General features: G+C 36.5%; 1 protein-coding gene across 6 annotated transcripts in view; it reads left to right on the plus strand.

Moving 5' to 3' along the window:
• Rab26 (RAS oncogene family member Rab26) overlaps positions 1 to 16,096 on the plus strand; it is a 123,624-nt gene extending 107,528 nt beyond the window's left edge. For 2 of the 6 annotated variants that reach the window (XM_074088147.1, XM_074088146.1), the window contains 5 exons: positions 8,217 to 8,548; positions 9,142 to 9,252; positions 10,320 to 10,428; positions 14,230 to 14,340; positions 15,106 to 16,096. In XM_074088147.1, coding sequence (XP_073944248.1) covers positions 8,333 to 8,548; positions 9,142 to 9,252; positions 10,320 to 10,428; positions 14,230 to 14,340; positions 15,106 to 15,347 — 789 coding nt within the window. In that variant the 5' untranslated portion in view covers positions 8,217 to 8,332 and the 3' untranslated portion in view covers positions 15,348 to 16,096. Of the gene's footprint in view, positions 1 to 7,784; positions 8,131 to 8,216; positions 8,549 to 9,141; positions 9,253 to 10,319; positions 10,429 to 14,229; positions 14,341 to 15,105 lie in introns of those variants that run through there. The other 4 variants (XM_074088148.1, XM_074088143.1, XM_074088145.1 and 1 more) reach the window with 4 other exon arrangements.
• The last annotated feature ends 3,227 nt before the right edge of the window (positions 16,097 to 19,323 follow it).

Consider the following 19,323-nt stretch of genomic DNA (forward strand, 5'->3'; position numbering starts at 1 on the left):
AAAGGAACTTTTGTGGTCATAATAATATGTGCACCGCAGATAGATTAGATACACAATATCTGTGATGTTCACTAAAAAGCCTACAAAAATATAGGTTAATCTTAAAGTTCGGTAAAAATAAATTATTTTTATTTACTTTAGCATAATTATCTAATACCTCTATAGTATAATGGTTGGTACCTACTTATTAATGGTTCAATTGATTCGATTTTATTTCTGTTTTTAGTTGTAATTATTTTTTAATCTGTAAAGACAATGACTGTTCAAATTTTAAGTCTACTTTCATTTTATTTTACAAGCTTTTATTTAACTTGCTAGCTATGATGTACGGGTCAAACCTTGCAACTGAATTTTGACCCGCTTCTAATGGTCAGATTGACTTAAAATTTGGCATACTTACTTATGTAAATCTGGTGATGAGATGATACAACAGTACTTTGACCAAGAATAGTATTCAAGGTCTGATGAGAGAGCAGTAAGGCATTTATACCATTGGGTTCACTAAAAGCGTGTTTTTAAAATTTTTAAACTTAAGTATTATTAAAGTAAAAATCTAGTCTACTAACTTTATTTATAGCTAGTTCCTAAATCTAAAGCGTTTAATTTGTTATTCGTTGCCACAATGTACAAGTTGTAAGTACTTTTACTAACTTCCTAATTACTAAATCACCAAGTAAACAATTGGGTACGTCTTTTAAACCGAGTCCCTATTGAATTAAGCTTCTAAATCTTCATTATACTACCCAAATTCCACGCAAATAGAAACAAGATTTTTGAATAATTAAACTTTAAATTTACTTTAATTGTTTTTTGAGCCCTCCCTCTCATTCTGATAGGAGGCCTGTGCCCAGCAGTGGGGCGTGTATAGGTTGGGATGATGATGATGAAGATGATTTTTTGGGGAATATCTCAACTGGGAGTATAAATAGAAAGCTTTGTGCGTTCGTTTATTTTTAACCCGACTGTCCGAAAGAGGCTTAGGTATGTTTTCCGTCCGAGCGTATGTATTATATGGGAAGTATGTATGTATGTACCTACCTATGTCCTACCTATGTAAGATAGTTTGGGAGCCGTTTTAGCGTGAAGTAGTAAAAAACACACACATATTCTCAGAAACTTTCACATTTATAATTTATAAATATCTCTTCACGTAGGTACTAAATCAGCTTTTTGCCTAAGTAGGCCGCTCCAATCAGCACAATTCCAGTTACCTACGAGCACTAAAACACAATTCAATTCTTTCAAACTCTCATCCAATTTGCTTTTTATACAAAATGACACAACAAAGGAACATAATACATGTGAAATAAAATTTATTATCTGCTATATTTCGAGTTCAAACGTGCTGGAGGTGCTATTATCAAAGAGAATATTCGTGAAAGCCTTTGAATATGAGATTATTCTACATGTCCCTGTTTTACGCGTTAACTCACTTTTTCGTTAACAGGACTTTAAGGTTTTTAGGGTTCCTTAGGTAACCTAAAAATATTATCTTCTACCGGCACCCCATATCTTATCATTAGACCACGCTGGGACTACAAACGGAAATGATTAGTTCTATGCGGTTGAATTGACATTCCGGGATTTCCCAAAAAAATCCGTTCGTTCTAGCATAAAAAATATCCGCGCCAAATTTGATGGCCCTATCTTAGCGGTTGAAAGTTTGAGAGTTTAGGTACGCTTTGGTTTACCCTGATCATGCATAAAATATGGGTAAAAAGTAGCCTATTTATGTGTTATTCAAAACTTTGAACCAACTCATACCAAATGACGACCAGATGGCCTAGTGGTTAGAGAACCTGACTACGAAGCTTGAGGTCCCGGGTTCGATTCCCGTGTCGGGGCAGATATTTGTATGAAAAATACGAATGTTTGTTCTCGGGTCTTGGGTGTTTAATATGTATTTAATTTAAGTATATATCTATCTATCTATATAATTATATTTATCCGTTGCTTAGTACCCATTACACAAGCTTTGCTAAGCTTACTTTGGGACTAGGTCAATTGGTGTGAATTGTCCCGTGATATTTATTATTTAAATTTCATCTACATATGAGGGCCAGCCGCTTTTGTGTGAGGGAGTAACAAACACGACACATCATAGGTACTCACAAACTTTCGCATTCATAATGTTAGTAGGATTCTATACAGAACCCTGGATGGCAAGTATCGCTCGCACATCGGGTTTTTCGTATTTACGAGAAGGTTTCAAGAGTTCGCGGTTCATTGTTACCGAAACTTACTCAAGGGTGATGTTACAACTGTTTTACGGCGCGAAAAGCCTGCTGGTAACTTTTTATTTGTCTTTGAGTGCTAAAAACACGCTAAAAATAAGTAATTAAATTATCGACTGAAATAAGAAACAGAAGGATAAAGAGTTTTAGTGGACGTGTATAGATCTATTGAATAATGTTTTTCCATCGTATTTTTTCGAATAAGTTCGTACCTACTTACCTTACTAACATGTCTTGTTTTCCAAATTAGCTTCAGTAAACTTCAATAAGTTAGTTGAGAAAACAAGATTAATACGAACTTTATTCACTACACCTGTAGTTGGCTACTATTAAGTAAGGGTTTATTTTTTATTTTTATGACAGTTCCAACACCAGGAAAATAAAAAATACTAATAAGAAGACAACAAGCCTAGTGGGCTTAACTTTGTTAAGTAGCTAACTTAAAGTTCAACAGTCGGGACCGTTTAGGTAAGAATTTTTGAGCGTCACGATTTAAATGGGTCCCGACTGTTGAACTTTAAGTTAGCTACTAAGTTCTGGCCCACTAGGCTTGTTTTCTTATTTTTAGTATTTTTAAGGCTGTCGGGTTTCTTGATTTTGTTAATTTATTGTTTTATTTCACATTGAGAAGATATTATCTCACAAGAGAATTGGCTAATCATTAGCTTTCATTTGATACCCCACTTGATAGGTTAAATAAATATCATTTTTTGAAAACTTACAATTTGGCGCCCAAAAATCCGCCATTTTGATTTTTTAAGAATTAAATGTAGCCAGTGTCACTCGCGTCATTAAGACGAATCCAATGACGTATAATTTATCAAAATCGGTAAAGCCGTTGAGTAGTTACATACTTATATACATAGATACATACGCGTCAAACACATAACCCTCCTTCTTCGCAATCGGGTAAAAACAATATGACTGTCTGTCTCATTGTCTTTTCCTGGCGTAGGAACTGTTATAAGAATGGGAAAGCATATTTTCGACTTCTTCCTGGTATCCTATTGAGCTGAAATTTGGCATACTATGGAATTCCGTTGACAACGTACGTACAATATTATAATCAGGTAGTGAAATTCTGGTGGTCCGGAAAGGATCGTCTCAGCAGGACGGAACTCTTCAACTTACATACTTGAAACTTGGCACGGGTAGGTATGTAGTTTGCATGATAATGCAATGAGGGCTATCGCGTATGAATTCGCCACTAGAGGCGCTAGTGTAGCGTGAGGTCTCCGAAATGTCAAATCTCATAGTTTTTGGGTGAGCTACGCGGGTTTATTTATAATTAGAATAATTTTGTGAATATTTTGCGATATCTGAAATTAATTATGACAAATATGCGTTCCGGGGCAATGAATGTCTGTGTTTGAGACAGTTTCGTCTTTCAGAAACCTTTGTCGTCCCTTTTTTCCGAACAAAACAGGGACTATGGAACACTGTGGCATACTTGATAGTTTTATGATACGGTTTTAAGGTGTTTTAATATGATTTTAATCTAAACTTTGTTTTCACACCCTTAAAAACGGACTTTGCAAGCCATACTTAAAAACCTCAAGCAACAGTGCGCCATCTAGTGAGACAAAAAACGATAGCCCTCATTACGCAGTCAACAAAAATCAGCCAGATGAAAAAAGTCTGCTATAAAAAAATAATTATAGCAAAACCTATTCAGATTACAACTGTAAGAAAAGTAGTTACTTATGTGTTTCTCAAACCGTCAATTCTGCTTTTACATTAAATTGAATATCGTGTTGCAACCATCCTACTTAATATTATAAATGTGAAAGTTTGTGAGTCAGTGAGTGAGTATGTTTGTTACTTATTCACGCTGAAACGGCTGAACGGATTTGGATGAAATGTGACAAAAAGTTATACCCACGGGATAGGGATAAAATCTCTAAATTACAACCGCTGTGCTTAGTCATGAAAATTAGTATGTAAATTGCTGGACGTCTGCAATATCACAAAGGTTACTTTTTATCCCGATATTCCCACGGGATAGGGATAAAATCTCGAAATAACAACCGCTGGGCTTAGAATCATGAAATTTGGTATGTAGATCGTTGGACATCTGGAATAACACATAGGCTACTTTTTATCCCGATATTCCTACGGGATAGGGATAAAATCTTGAAATAACAACCGCTGGGTATAGAGTCATGAAATTTGGCATGGGTGTTTTAATTTAACGTCGAACGAATTCCCACGAGAATTTAATAAAATCCCGTAATTTCAATCCAACTGCTGTATCTAATAATGATTTACGCGTGCGAAGCCGCGGGTAAACGCTAATGTATTAATATGCGAGAGATTATTAGACACACACCTAGAGGTTCTGCGGTACAGTGAGTCGGCAACCGACGCGTCTGAACCGGATCGGATCAAACCTAGTTGCGGTTTAATCCGATCCGGTTACTAGACGACGGAATAGTTATTTCAGCCTCGTAAGTCTCCGAATATACACACAAATATATGAAGTTAATCTCTCTATGACACTAATGGCGTAACTTTTACTGTCTAAAATATAATCAATTAATTATTGATTATATTGATTGTATCAGTAAAACAGCAAAAAGACCCTAACTTAATTTATGACGTTTTTTCAAAGTCCATAACTAATCCGTTTTTCATAAAAACATGTGTATTTTTTTTGATGTATCTCTTATGTGTCACGTCAATGTCACTTGTCAAGTTTGATTATTTTGCAATTTAATTATTAACAATGCCTGTGAAGCTTTTATATATATGCATGAAAAAACATTCTCGAGAAAGTTGTGGAGTATGTACCTACTAATTTTTCAATAAATGAAAACTTTAAAATAAGGCAATAGGTACATAATAAATTAAATTGGCATCTACTTGGAATGTTTTGACAAGGTTTTGACTGCGTTTCTTTTTTTAAGAGACCCTGAGCTAAGCCGTGGAGAGGAGAAACAGACATGGGAAAACTGTTAAGCGTCCGTTTTTGTAATACTGACAACACAAGTGAGCTAACAATAAATATCTTTTGTTTTTATATTACTGGATGGCAAACGAGCAAGTGGGTCTCCTGATGGTAAGAGATCACCACCGCTCATAAACATCTGCAACACCAGGGGTCACGAGCCAGTAATTTCACCGGCTGTCTTACTCTCTACGCCAAAACACAACAGTGCAAGCACTGCTGCTTCACAGCAGGATTAGCGAGCAAGATTATGGTGGTAGCAATCTGGGCGGATCTTGCACAAGGTCCTGCAAAATAATATCTGTAAATAATGCGCGAATTAAGCACTACCAATTAGTAAATGTGTATTCTAAATATTATGCAATACATTACTCGTAAAAACAAAATCTGTAATAATTGATTAATTTCATGATGAATTTCTACGAAAGAACGTTCTGTTCGCATATTATTATTATCCGCCAGTCGGTATGAGTCGAAATTCGATGAATGAACGCAATAACTCCATCATGCCGAACCTTTAAGGCAGAATCTTATCCTTAACGCAGTTAAGTCCCTTTTCCAAATGAAAATTAAACGGAATTGGTAGAAATTACGCATACAGGATGCTGTGTTTTGGCTTAACGTAATTCGTGAATTTACTCGCTAATGAGGTATTTTGTTCGTCATGTAACGTTTTTTAATGAAAGCTTAACGCTGTAATAACGTAAAATTCGTAAATGAATTTACAACATTGTTTATTTTTTAATAAGTTTTTATTTTTATCGAATGTGACATTGTAAATGTGTGAACGAACATGATTATGATCTTGATGGATTGATTCTGTGCTAGTCTCAAAAGTTAACAAATTGACAATGTAGGAGTATAAAGTAACATAAAGTAATAAACCCGCTGAATGCAATGGTACCGGTAGCGCGCTTTTAGCGGGGGATTGTAGTGGGATTTTCTATCTGTGAAGGGATTTACAAAATCAGTTCAGTTCAAGAAATAACTGCCTACATCCCACTAATATTATGTAAATGCGAAAGTTTGTAAATCTGTTTGTTTGTTACCTTATCACGTCTAAACTGCTGAACCGATTTAGATGAAATTCGGTATACACAGTGTTCGAGTCCCGAAGAAAAACATAGGATAGCTTATATACCGGAAAACCGCATAGTTCCCACGGGATAGCGATAAATGAATTTCACGCTAGTTCTACATTCATATATATAGACACACAAAGCTTACTTACCTAATTTTAATTTATTACTTATCTCTTAGTATAACTACTCGTAAGTATGGAGTACTTACGAATTAATTAGATCAAAGATACTTTAGTAAAATATTGCAAACAACTTTTAAGTGTCATAAAAGACGCGCTAAGCTACCTTTAGATCCCTTTTGATCTCAATTTTATTCAGGAGGTACCTAGATGAAAGACATCCTCCGACGTACACGTTTAAAGCTCGTATTTCTTAGTATTTTCCTGAAAGTTTCCTCAATAGCAAAATATTATCAAAGATTTTTATACAAAGAATATTACCTCCCTAACGCCCAAGTCAAATTCTTGATTTAAGAACATCAAACTTTATGTCATTTAAGTATGATAGAGTTTGATGTTCAAGTTACAATAAGTCCTTTATAAAGAACTCTGGGCGTTAAGAAGTAATTAAGTCGCGTATGCATATTTTTGTAACTATGGCCACATCGGTCTTTTTGTAGTTGACTGAACCTACTATCTTTATTTTATTTATTAGTAAAAAAGTGTGATACCGACATTACCCCCACCTATTTAAAATAAATATTTTTGTCCTTCTATTACTTTAACAAATAACGAATTTATATTTTTCCACTTCCAACTCTACCTCCACAACCGCCTCCGATAACCTCCGCCTCTGCGGAGGCAAAATTCTTGGCCTCCTCTTCCGCCTCCGGCGCCTCCGCTATAAAAACCTTAATATTATTCATGTCCGGGAGGCCTATGTCCAGCAGTTCACTGCGGCTTTCGGCTCACATGCTGATGTTGATGATGATTATTCATGTACCTGCCTATTTTTTTCGAAGTTGTCCATCATCATCATATCAGCCTAGAACGACCACAATTAGAAGTTAGTTATTTATTGTAGTCAAATCCAAAGGCAGTAACTATATATAGGCACTATTTGTTAACGTAACGATGTAATCTAACTAAAGCCATACATGATATGCGAGACATGCAAGTTCCATAACTTAGGTAATAAAGTCCTCAAAGTCCTGAACGTTTACCTTTGAGGTATTGCAGAACTTGTACGATCATAAGACGGATCACCCTGTATGCATGTATTTAGATTGCTAATTGGCTTAGAGAATTTGAGATCTGCTTGCTGTATGTTACTTAAACTTTGAAGGTAAACGGAATGCTTGAGGCATATTAAACGATATTGTAACGGATAACTCACGTCTTAAAGCGAGTTTAGCTCGACATGATTCGGGCTTTCGTAGCCCTTCTCAGGAGCACGCGACTCGGCGGCTGCCGCAACACGCACACTACACGCCACCGCTCTGCTCGCGCGACAGAATAGCCCGAAACATGTCCAGCTAAACTCAGTTTAAGACGTGAGTTATCCGTTACAATATCGTTTAATATGAGTGAGTCTCACGGTAGTTTCATGCTTGAGGCATATGTTTATATAAGTACACATAATATTGTACTTACTAACAATATTATGTAACGATATACATAATAATCAATCGCAAAGTTATAATCACGTTGCTATTACGACTAGGAATAAGATACCATTAACCAATTATTAATTTTAAGACTCAACTGAAAATAAAATACTTACTTAGCTAAGTATTACTATTTTAGCCCTAAAAAATCAGATTAATTTGCGTTTCACTATAAAATTCGCTTTTTTTAATAACTGAAAAGTTAGTCAATTGAGTTGCCAAATAAGTAACGACACAACTATGGATAGCCACGCAAAGTCAGTAGGTACCTAGGTAATTTGATTAATCATGACTTTAACAACTCGTATATAAATTATTGAGTCCTTACCTAAAACACCCATTGACAGTCTATAGTGGTGCCTACTAGGTAGTTAAGTACCAATCAAAAACAAGTGACAGTGCACCGATAATGACCTAACCATCTAGCCAGTGCTAAAGTGACAAAAAAAAACCATAGACAAAAATGTGGAACCCTAACGCAGTGGACAACAGGCAGCTGGAGAAACGCGTCGTCGTCGGAAGAGTACGTCCGACGTGGGCACGGAACCTTCCAGAAGCTAGAGAAGATGAAGACAAGAATGAGGAGATTGGCGTGATGCCGCATAGCGATCCCCCGTCGCCTACGGAACCCTGGCAGCAGCAGACTAAGCAGGACGACAAATATGACGTTTTTGGGAAGGTTAGTGGTTTTATTCTATTTTTTTAAAGGAAGTCGATTTCTCCTTTTATTGCGCTACCGAGCCGCTAGCCGCGTGGTGGTTATCTGGCAACACACATTTAATAATGTACGCAAAAATGCTCGTCGGAACGTCAGTGACACCAGCGCGAAGTCGTGGAACCATTAGGCAGATTGGGCTGCATGACTTTTTTCTATTAATTTTTAGCTATCCCGGTGTCTGCCTGTGGGTGTAGGTACACTTAACCTAAACTTCGGATTAGAATTCCATCTTTTGGGAAAGTTATACTTAATCAGATTTACCTAATTGAAATTTGGTAGCTATGGATAAGTAGTTTGAATTACAATGCAAATGAGTAAAGAGCCTTAACAATGTAACAAGGTATTAAAAAAATGTTCAGTGTTTCTTAACCTTGGAAAGGAATAAATGTTTTAACTAAGAAAACAAGTAAATGTTGATACTTATAAGTAATTAGTTTTTTACCTTATTTATATGTTGATACTTATAAGTAATTAGTTTTTTACCTTATTTATATGTATACTTTTACCTACTTTTTTCCAATATGCATATTAACCCTGTGTTTATTACTTCGTAGGTGATGCTGCTAGGCGATAGCGGCGTCGGCAAAACCTGCATGCTCGTCCGGTTCCGGGACGGCACGTTCCTCGCCGGAAACTACATATCCACCGTCGGCATTGACTTCCGGGTACCACGGCAAAATCCTTAATAACGGATATGGCGGATATTATGCTGCTCATTTGTTGGTTTAAAAAAAAATGTGTAAAATAAAAGTGACTTCTGCTTATATTAGATAAATATTTCAAAGCCTAGTTGAAAATTTTAGCAACAATTATGTCGTAAGTAATTTATAAACCTCAATCTTTCGCATGGTTAGGAAAAAGAACTGGCTGCAAAACAAAGAAGCTTAAACTATGACTCAAACAAAATTTTATTTTTCTAGGTAGGTAAGGTACTTAGCCATATTCTCGCAAAAAAAGATAACTATCAAGGGTTCCAAGTTCAAATGGGCCAGTCACGGGTGTCCATGGCCGGTTTGCCGGCACGCGATTGGCGTTCGAACTTTGGCGCGCTTTTTCTGTTCCCGCCCCTCGCCACGTGACAGCTGTGATTGAATCGGTTTCTCGGCTGACTGATTTATTGTTGAAATCTTTGGTTGAAATGGACCTATTTTTTTTTATTCGAACAGTTTTTTTTCCACTGATTTATGGCATCTGCCACTTTTTTTAGGGAGTTTATATTTATTAGCTTTGTTAACGTGACAGGGCAACGAGATGGATTTATTGCATGATGTAAAATACCTATGGCAAGCAGTTCAGAAAATATATATGTAATTGCACCTGAACGTTTGACTTCAAGAGGTATTTTAAAAGTTATGGGCACGGATTTATGATGCTATCAAATGAAGCTGTGGAATAATGGCCCATGGTAAGTACCTAGGTACATGTCACGATAAAATTCTGAACCCACGTAACGTGCTATAAAACTCGAAACCTAGGTACTTAACTAGGTCACAGACTATTGCCTAACTTGTATTAGTAGGTACCTACTACCTACCTAGTATTTAAATAAGTAGCTATGAACATGAAAAAAAATGTAACAGATAGTTGTTGGTCTGATAGCACGCCATATTCAAGACATTAGAATAAAACCTTTTAGCGTTATTTTTTATCTACCTATTTGCTCTGTTGAAAATGTGCAATTTAATTTACTACTTTACTAACATTTTAGTACAACTAGCGCCCTCTATTGCAGAACAAGGTAGTTACGGTCGACGGCATCAAGGTGAAGCTTCAGATTTGGGACACCGCGGGGCAAGAGCGCTTTCGTAGCGTTACGCACGCTTACTACAGAGACGCACATGGTAAATATAACTTAAACATAAGTACATACACACAATAAAAACTTTTTTTTTGTTTTATCGCATGTGATTTCAAAGCACTATTTTTGATATTTAAATATTATTTCTCAACTATTGAAAACATTTGGTACTGCTAACGCCATCTCTTCGACCTACTTGAAACAAACATACGAATGCCCCGCAATGTTGTTGAGTTGACACATGGTTGACACATCGACGAATTCATGTCAACCACCGCCGTAATCTTGTTTTACAAAATGTGGTTAAATAAATAAAAAGTCATTGCATTACCTACATAAAATAATTTCTAATTCATCGGCAAAGTCATTCAATAAATAAATATACTTACTTAAGTATATTTACTTACCTAAACTACATTGATGTTTAAATAAAATTAAATCGAAGTTAATTAGTGAAATTAATTAATTTTGATAACTTTTATTTTATTTTTATTTAGAGCCCGTGATTCTAACCGCATACAGCCAGGCAAGACAAGTCAAGGCTCGGCCTCGACCCGTTTGCCAAACGGTCTGCGACGCGTGCCAAAGACTCCGAACCTTATCGCTCTGTCATAAAGTCCACATTACGTTGTTGTGCGGTCAAGTAAAACCGGATCACACGTGTGGATTTGTGGAACTCGACTTCCACATTGAGCTCTTCATGTTTGATGTTGCCCTGATCTTAAGGGCAACACACATAGAGAGCGGGCGCGGGTCGTGCGCGGGCCCGCGACGGGCGTATTTGCATGGCGGTATATGGACGCCTTCACACAGAACGCGGGCGCGGGTCGTGCGCGGGCCCGCGCCCGTCGCCCGTCGTCACAAACAGCGCGAGCCAAGCGCAGTGTTACCAACTCTCAAAAATATTTATTCCTAAAGCTTAAGTTAAAAACCCCTAAAACTCGTTTTTAATGAAAATGTTTACTTTAAATTTGAATATTTCGCAAAAAAAATACTGAATCGAAAAATCGTCTTAGTAACCCCCTAATGCTTTTAATTTAAAAGACCCTACACTATAGGGTTGGATGAGAGAAAAAAACCCTTACTAAAGTAAGGGTTTTTTCTATGGGAGGTACCAAAAAAAATTTTTTTTAAATTTTTCATTGTACCATTTTGTTGGGATAGTTTTCATAATAAGTATATCTATGTAAAATTACAGCTTTGAAGCATTGATAGTCCCTGAGCAAAGCCGCGGACGGACAGACAGACAGACATGGCGAAACTATAAGGGTTCCGTTTTTGCCATTTTGGCTACGGAACCCTAAAAACCGTATTCATGCGCAGTAGCTAGTTCATTTAGGCGAGAATAAAATTTATTTATTTTATTTTTTTAATTAATTGGTAGGTACTACAGAAAAATCTGTTATTTTTTCCATTGACTAGTATAAGCTTATTCCTGTCTATAAAAAAAAATCAGCCACTTTTAAAAATTTCATCCATCGCCCATCATTACATAAATTGGATTTAATTAAGTAAGTAAATAAAGTTTGATCTTGGTGCGCAAGCGCGTTTGTCGTTTTCCACATATATCTCGCGGCACTGTATAATTCTGTGTCGAGTTGACAAAAATGTCGTATCTATTATTGGTTCTAGAACTGTTTTAATTTGTACTCCAAAAGTCGCCAGATACCTAAACCATTTCTGTCGTCAAAACTTTTTTGCGGTCGCTAAGATTTAAGCAAAAGTCGTCACTTCTAGGGATTAAATCTCTAAACTGGCAACATGATAGCCGCCGCGGGCATCGCGGGTCCGACCCTTGTCTGTGTGAATACAACGCCGCGGTTACACGCGGCCACGACCCGACCGTGCATGCTTTCTTGTGTGTTGCTTGCACATGCAAGGCGACATGCCTCCATATTTTTTAGGGTGCAGCCAACTTGCAAAAACGTTATATTCTTGCATGTCTGTCTGTCTGTTGTCTGCTTCCATGTTCGCTAGCGTGCATGCTAGCTTGCTGCAGCTTGTTACATTTCCATGTTCGCTAGCCGACATGCTTCTTACAGACTTGGTTAAATTTATTTTAGGTAATTTGATGCTTTGAATTCATGCTTCGTTTGCTTCCATATTCTAAAGTGCAACTTTCTTGCGCTTGGTTGCGCTTGCATGCCCTTGAACTTAATGCCGCGTCCAATTTTGCTTGCATGCTTGCTTGCATTTATTAATGCAGGCTGACGCTTGAGTTACAATAATTAATGTTTGCTAGCGCATGACTTCTTACATACTTGCTGCATCATATTACTAACATCCTCCATGTTCGTAGCGTGCAGTTGCATGCTTGGTTATTCTTGCATGCCTACTTGCATGATTCGTTACACTTCATAGTTCCTAGCACATGTTCTCATCATGCTTGGTACATTACAGTTCGTGTAGCGTGCATGCTTGCTGCATGCTTGCTTGCATGCTTGCTTGCATGCTTGCTTGCGTGCTTGCTTGCATGCTTGCGCATGCTTGCTTGAATACATGCTTCCTTGCGTGCTCGCTTGCATGCATTGTTACGCATACATACTTGCTTGCATACTTGGTTGCATGCTTGCTTGCATGCTCGTAGCGTGCATGGTTAATTGCATAATGGCTTGCATGCATGCTTGCTCCCTCGCTTGCGTGCTCGCAATGATTCCTACTATAAAAAAATGAACTTGTCAATAAACAACACAATATTAATAAATTTTATGATTCGAAGTTTCTAAATACATTAATAATTCTATAATAAATACTTACTAGTCTTTACCTGCGACTTCGCATGTGTATTTAAACCATTGAATCCAGCAGTTGAATTGAAATTCTGAGACTAGTTACTACAGACAGAACTATCCACAGTCAACCTTTCATATTTTTAATATTAGTAGTATTACCAATATACAAGAGAGGAAGTCGGGGATAATGAGGTCTGAGTCAAAATAGATGTAGGTAGATAAATTGAAAATACAAACTGAAATATGATGCACAGAAAAACCAGAAAAATAAGACCAGCACTGGGAATCGAACCCAGGTCCTCGGCATTCCGTGCCACGTGCTATACCGCTACACCACTGGTTCAGCTTTTATTTTCAATTTAGGTTTTACGGGATGACCGTAAAAGTGAAAATTTGGAATTAAAATAAAAAATACAAAAAGATTCCAAAAAACCAATCTTAATTGTAGGTAGATAGTTAATATTTATTTTGTAAATTTCATTTAATGGTCGACAAGATTTCAAAGAAAGGCCACAAAAGGCTTACTATACTACAATACACACTCACTAACCTCCTGGGTCCTCGCGTACTTTATAAAGGACTAATTAACACTATGAACAACGGCCGAATGTACTTTATAAAGTACAAATTGTTCATAGAATAAAGAATTCTAAGAATTTTGAAATAATATCCAAAATAACAAAGCAGGTCAACCACGTCTAGGTCTTAAGTTTGTTAAAAAACGTCAGGACTCAGTCAGGCAGGAGGCTATACTACACTGACAATACAATATACACTATAAATCTATAATATACCTACTGCTCTACCTAAACCACCCAGCGATACTAGAAAGATTTGTAGGTACAGAGATTTTTTTATTTCTCATATGTAGGTACCGCTTTAAATTACCAACCCGTCCTACATTGATTTTATGCTCTTGAAGTATGTCCAAGTCTATCTAAAGAGTCATGTAATGATTTTAAAATGAGTTAAAAGGCAGCAGAGAAAGCCGAATAGCCTAAATGAGACTTGAAATTCGAAATGACGCGTTCCGGCGTTCCCCCTTCACAACCAGCAGTGCTGCCAACAACGCAGATGTATTATGTAACTTGATTTCTCGCGTCTGTTCACAGCTCTGCTACTCCTCTATGACGTCACGAACAAGACCAGCTTCGACAATATTCGGGCGTGGCTCGGGGAGATTCGGGAGTACGCACAGGACGACGTGGTTATTATGCTTTTAGGTAAGACATGATTGTTCTGGTATTGTTTTGTTTGCTACATCGGATATTTTTGCTTTTAGCCAGGTGATTCGAGTAAAACCTTTGTTAGAAACAAGCGATAAGAGGACTGGATCTAAATAATTTGAAATGTCTGAAATGCTTTTGGTGTTTTATTAAGATTTCATGTGATCTTTTATTTTAACATGAGAAGTGTAGTTACTTAATTGTTTATTTGCTATACAAAATACAAATGCCTACCAGACTTATAAACCGTGTCATATCGCACAGCTACGGGCTACAGGGTTATGTGAATGAATTGTAAAACGGTACCCTTCGTGGGTTCGTCCGGCCCTTTGCAGACACTGCCGGTTTAATTTCCGCACCACAAGAAGTGATTTTGTAAAAGGTCTTACGTTCAATTTTTAGCTTTTCTCGTTGTTTTAATTTCCTAAACATCATAATCATTAAGCCCTTTATTTGCTCCAAAGATCGTAACTAAGCAAATTTATTTCTTCGCGTGGTATATTCAATTTTCACAAAGTTTTTTGCGGCCACAAAACAAAGCCAAAATGCTTTAAATCGGCCATAAACGCTAGTGTGCTAGGACCTCACGTGGCTGTTGTAAAGTAGGTACCTATCTTTGTAAGAAGATCGCATTAAAGTAGGTATCATTGTTTAGAATGTAACGAAGGTTTACCTGAAACGGGTCGTACTCATACCACCAAAGGGGCCCCTAATACCCAAAACATCAAGGCTATCTGTTGACGGGATCAAATATAATTCCAGGTAACAAATCCGATAGCGGTCTCGAGCGTGCGGTGCGGAGAGAAGAGGGGCTGCGCTTAGCGAGGGAATACCAAGTCGCTTTTATGGAGACATCGGCGAAAACTGGCCTGAACGTCGAAGCGGCATTTGCTCACGTGGGGAGGGCACTAGTAGCGAAAGCAAATCCAGCAGACCCCAATAGGCTAGCTGTACGTGCACCGCAAACGCAAGAACAAAGATCTTCATGTCCACCATGCACATAAGACTAGCTTACTGATTGAAACGAAACTTAAATAGGTAGCATTAACTGATGATAATGCTACCTTATTTTATATGATTATAAAAGAACTAGATCCAATTTTTGAAATGAAGTCAATCGATAATACCATTCAAAAGTGGATAAATCCATGTATGTATTGCTTGCTACAAAAGTACTAAAAAATATTTATTTTGACTGGTTAACAACTTCTTATTACTCTACCTCATAAATGGTAGTTTAGGGTGATTAAATTTCCAATATCAGAGGACATCGGAGCGACTGTGACCAAAGGCGGTTTCGCAGACGCAGAGGGTGTTTGAGCCACGTTTTATTAGCTCTGCAACCTAGTAGCTTTGCTTTGTTCCATCTGTAGCTGTTACCTTTGTATCGACTGAATGAATGGTAACGGTAACAAAAATGACTGCCGCAAACAAAAAATATGTGACTTCGCACAAATTTAAGTCTAATTTTGAAACCGCGAAGGGAGGCAAATAACATAAAAAAATAATCTGACTCGAAAAAAATCTAATACTAACTCATAAAGTTGAATTTAAGTGAAATCGTTATTATTGAGTTATTCTGTTGACCATCCGTGATCTTCGTCATTAGTTTCACTCCACTCCACCGAATGGTGTTTTCTGAGATCACTATTGCTGTGTCTGTAAAATTTGAAGCGTACGCTTTTCTTAATGTCTTTATAATCCCAACCCGTGTGATTTCGGGTAAGAATTACACATCTCCATTTTTTCCGTGGATGTCGTAAAAGGCGACTGGATATTAAGGTATACCGTAGGCGAGAGGCTAGCAACCTGTCACTATTGTACCGTTTTTGTCAAACTTAAAACCTAAAATTGCTAAAAGTGGCTCCGAAGCGGGAATTTGGGAATACAGGTGTGATGTTTGTGTGTGTTGTGTGTTTATAATCCCATCATCAGTTCGTGACTATGTCAATGTGAATACCTAGAAAATGTATCGTTTACAATAGAATATTCCCAAATCAATCCGGCTGTCTTCGAGTATTCGGGTAGGTAACACACATTAAAACAGATTACTATTAACTAAGAACCCTAGTTTGTCAGTCAAAAATAAAGTAAAAGGCAAGTCAAAAGAGTCAGCTGTGTGTTTAAAAAATACCCAATAATTTGTAAGGTTACCTGTAATCGCGTTTCGCTTCCCATTTGGTAGGTCTGGTTGGACCGTTAGTAGAAGTAGCGACTTTCACCACACATGGTAACATGTTCTCTACGGTCGCAAAGCACTGACATTCAATATCAAAACTGGATAGAACCAAACCAGCATGAATAAATCGACCTTGTTCTTTCGTACTGAAAATATATTCAGTGTTTTCTTGGAAAAGGAAAGTCCAAGTATGTATAAAGGTTCAGTCGGTCCCATGACCAGAATGTTCATTGCATTGCATTGGCTAAGCTTTTACGATGGAGGGTGGTTTTTTCTATGTGAAAGGCTGAAAATGCACAATGTAAATAATTGAGCTGAAAATAAAACAAAATGGTTCATTAATACTTAACTTAGTGACTGTTTGTAAATTATAATACGGCGTGTATAATAAATATTACGTTTACTTACTGTTGTAGAGACCGTATACAATTTAAATGAGTGTGTTACATGTACTTAAATCAATTCAAATACTATGACGTGGTATAAAACGATCATCGTGATTGTAATAAATTAAAATTTTAGTAGTTAAGTGAATTTTGAAAGAAATTATTATATTAGGAGTGTATTTTTGGAGTGTCATATCATGGTTCTAATCTTACTTATAGCTTTATCTACTTATTTTTATATGATCTCTTATTTTATCTAGACATATTATGTGTAGATACTTAATAGTTAAACCTTACATATCCTTAATTGAGTTTTCACCAAGTTTTATATTTCTTTGATTGTTTTTTTAAAGCATGAAAGTTATTAAAAAGTGAGACCATTTTCATAGCAATTATGTATCTTATTGGAAGTAGACTAGAAATATGTAAAAAAAAATACTTAAACATTAAAAAAAAGAGCGAGCGCACACTTAATCGTTTATTAAAGAGATAATTGTCATCTAGCTTCTCGGCCTAGGCTAAAATAAGTCATGACTTGCTAGATTTTGTATGATTCATGAGCCACCTAGATGGAATGGAATTCTTTAAATTAAAGGAATTAATGGTTGAGCACACGATAGGTACGTAACAGATTTTTCTAGCAGCTAATATTCGTTTACACAGCATATAAATATTTTCCTCTGCTAATTGGACAACAAATCTAATTTAAAAAATAATGGCCATGTTGGTGACTGACTGGGTCGAAGCCCCCTCATGTATAACTTTAATAGATTTCAATTCAAATTGAAAGAAAGATGGAAGTTTAAATTCACTCCCATTTTATTGATAGAGCACTGTTCATCAGTTCCTCTGTCAGATCAAAAGTGTAATGATTATTTTAGCCGTTCCTACTATCTTTGTTAAAATGAAATCCTTCGCTCCATTGTCGAAACTTGTAGTTAAATCCATCGTCAATTGGCCAGTTACCTTCTAATTAGTTCATCGATTAGTAATTTCATAAGTTATAGGGACGCTCCGTGTTTTTTAACAAAAACAATTAAGGAAATCTATTATATAGCGTCTATTGTAAACCCGCTCTTATCGATGTCTCGTGTGCAAAATCTTTATGAGTATGAAAAATACTCGCTATAACGCCTGGACCATATCGTAAATGTCTATTAAATGCCAAAGTGATAAAATAAATATATCTTACTGTTTGTAAATACATATTTTTCACTGGATGTTTATATTTTAAGAAAGTCAGATATTCTTCCGGATGCATTTTTAAGTCTTCGCACTTTTTTGCTTTGTTTAAACGGAGTACATTATTCAGCAGGGCTACTACGAATTTTGAAAATCGATGTTTATAGGTACTATTTAATACGAGAGAGAGGGACTGCACAATACGTACTTCGATATTCTAATTTCTGAGTGAGTAGGCCCTCTTTGCATGATTCAAAATATAACCAGCTCTATGCTTAACGCCGAAGCGATCGGGGTCGCATTCAATATTTCTTTCTACCTCGATCTTATGCCCTTTGACAGAAAACAATGGTAAATGCGACAGTGATTCAAAGTGCGATAGACAATACTATGGCACCTGGAAAGCTAAAAGTCAAAGTGACTGTTGAATAAATGCGCTCATGTGTAATACTTCTGTTAGAGAGAAAATATTATCTCAAGTACTTCTGGGAATAATGTTGATTTAATATATTAATAAAACAATAGTTGGCATGTATAATTTTTGAATACAAATTGTTGTGTATGTATAAGTATAATCGTTGTGTAAATGTAAATGTTTTATGTGTCACAGTATTTAAGTTGCTTATGGGAATAAATATTACAAAATATTATGACAACATGATTAACTTTGTTTTAATAAATACCTACCCGATAATATTTTTTAGTTGTGTTTATTCTTTTAATTGCAATATCTCCAACCAACGCCTATAAAAAAAAATCTCGTACAAATCATACAATAAGATCCATATCACCCTTGTCCACCCGTGATTCCTATCTCGTTCGTATCGTACTAAAACCAAGTACTTAAGTATTTTATCCTTTTCGGTCAAAGTATAGCAAAGTATAGCCCTCTTGTTCTGAGAGGAGGCCTGTGCCCAGCAGTGGGACGTATATAGACGGGGATGATGATGATGATGATAGCAAAGGGGGAGGACTCTGGAACTTATATTTTTTTTTCGCACTTATATAAAGCAAAATACTTTAAAATCAATAATTTTTAAACTTCAACTTATTCAACATACTTTTTGTACTTATTGTGCTTTCTACGAGATTGCTATACGCCAACCCTCCACGTAGCTCTTCAGTCAGAATAACACAAAATTCTAGTTTTATAGATATATAATATTTAGTTGGTGGTCAGTGTTAGTTTTTTTCACGTCAATCCATCTCATCATTCGTTCGGATACAAAATTG

This window comes from Choristoneura fumiferana, chromosome 5, assembly GCF_025370935.1.
Source record: "Choristoneura fumiferana chromosome 5, NRCan_CFum_1, whole genome shotgun sequence".
Classification (NCBI taxonomy): domain Eukaryota; kingdom Metazoa; phylum Arthropoda; class Insecta; order Lepidoptera; family Tortricidae; genus Choristoneura; species Choristoneura fumiferana.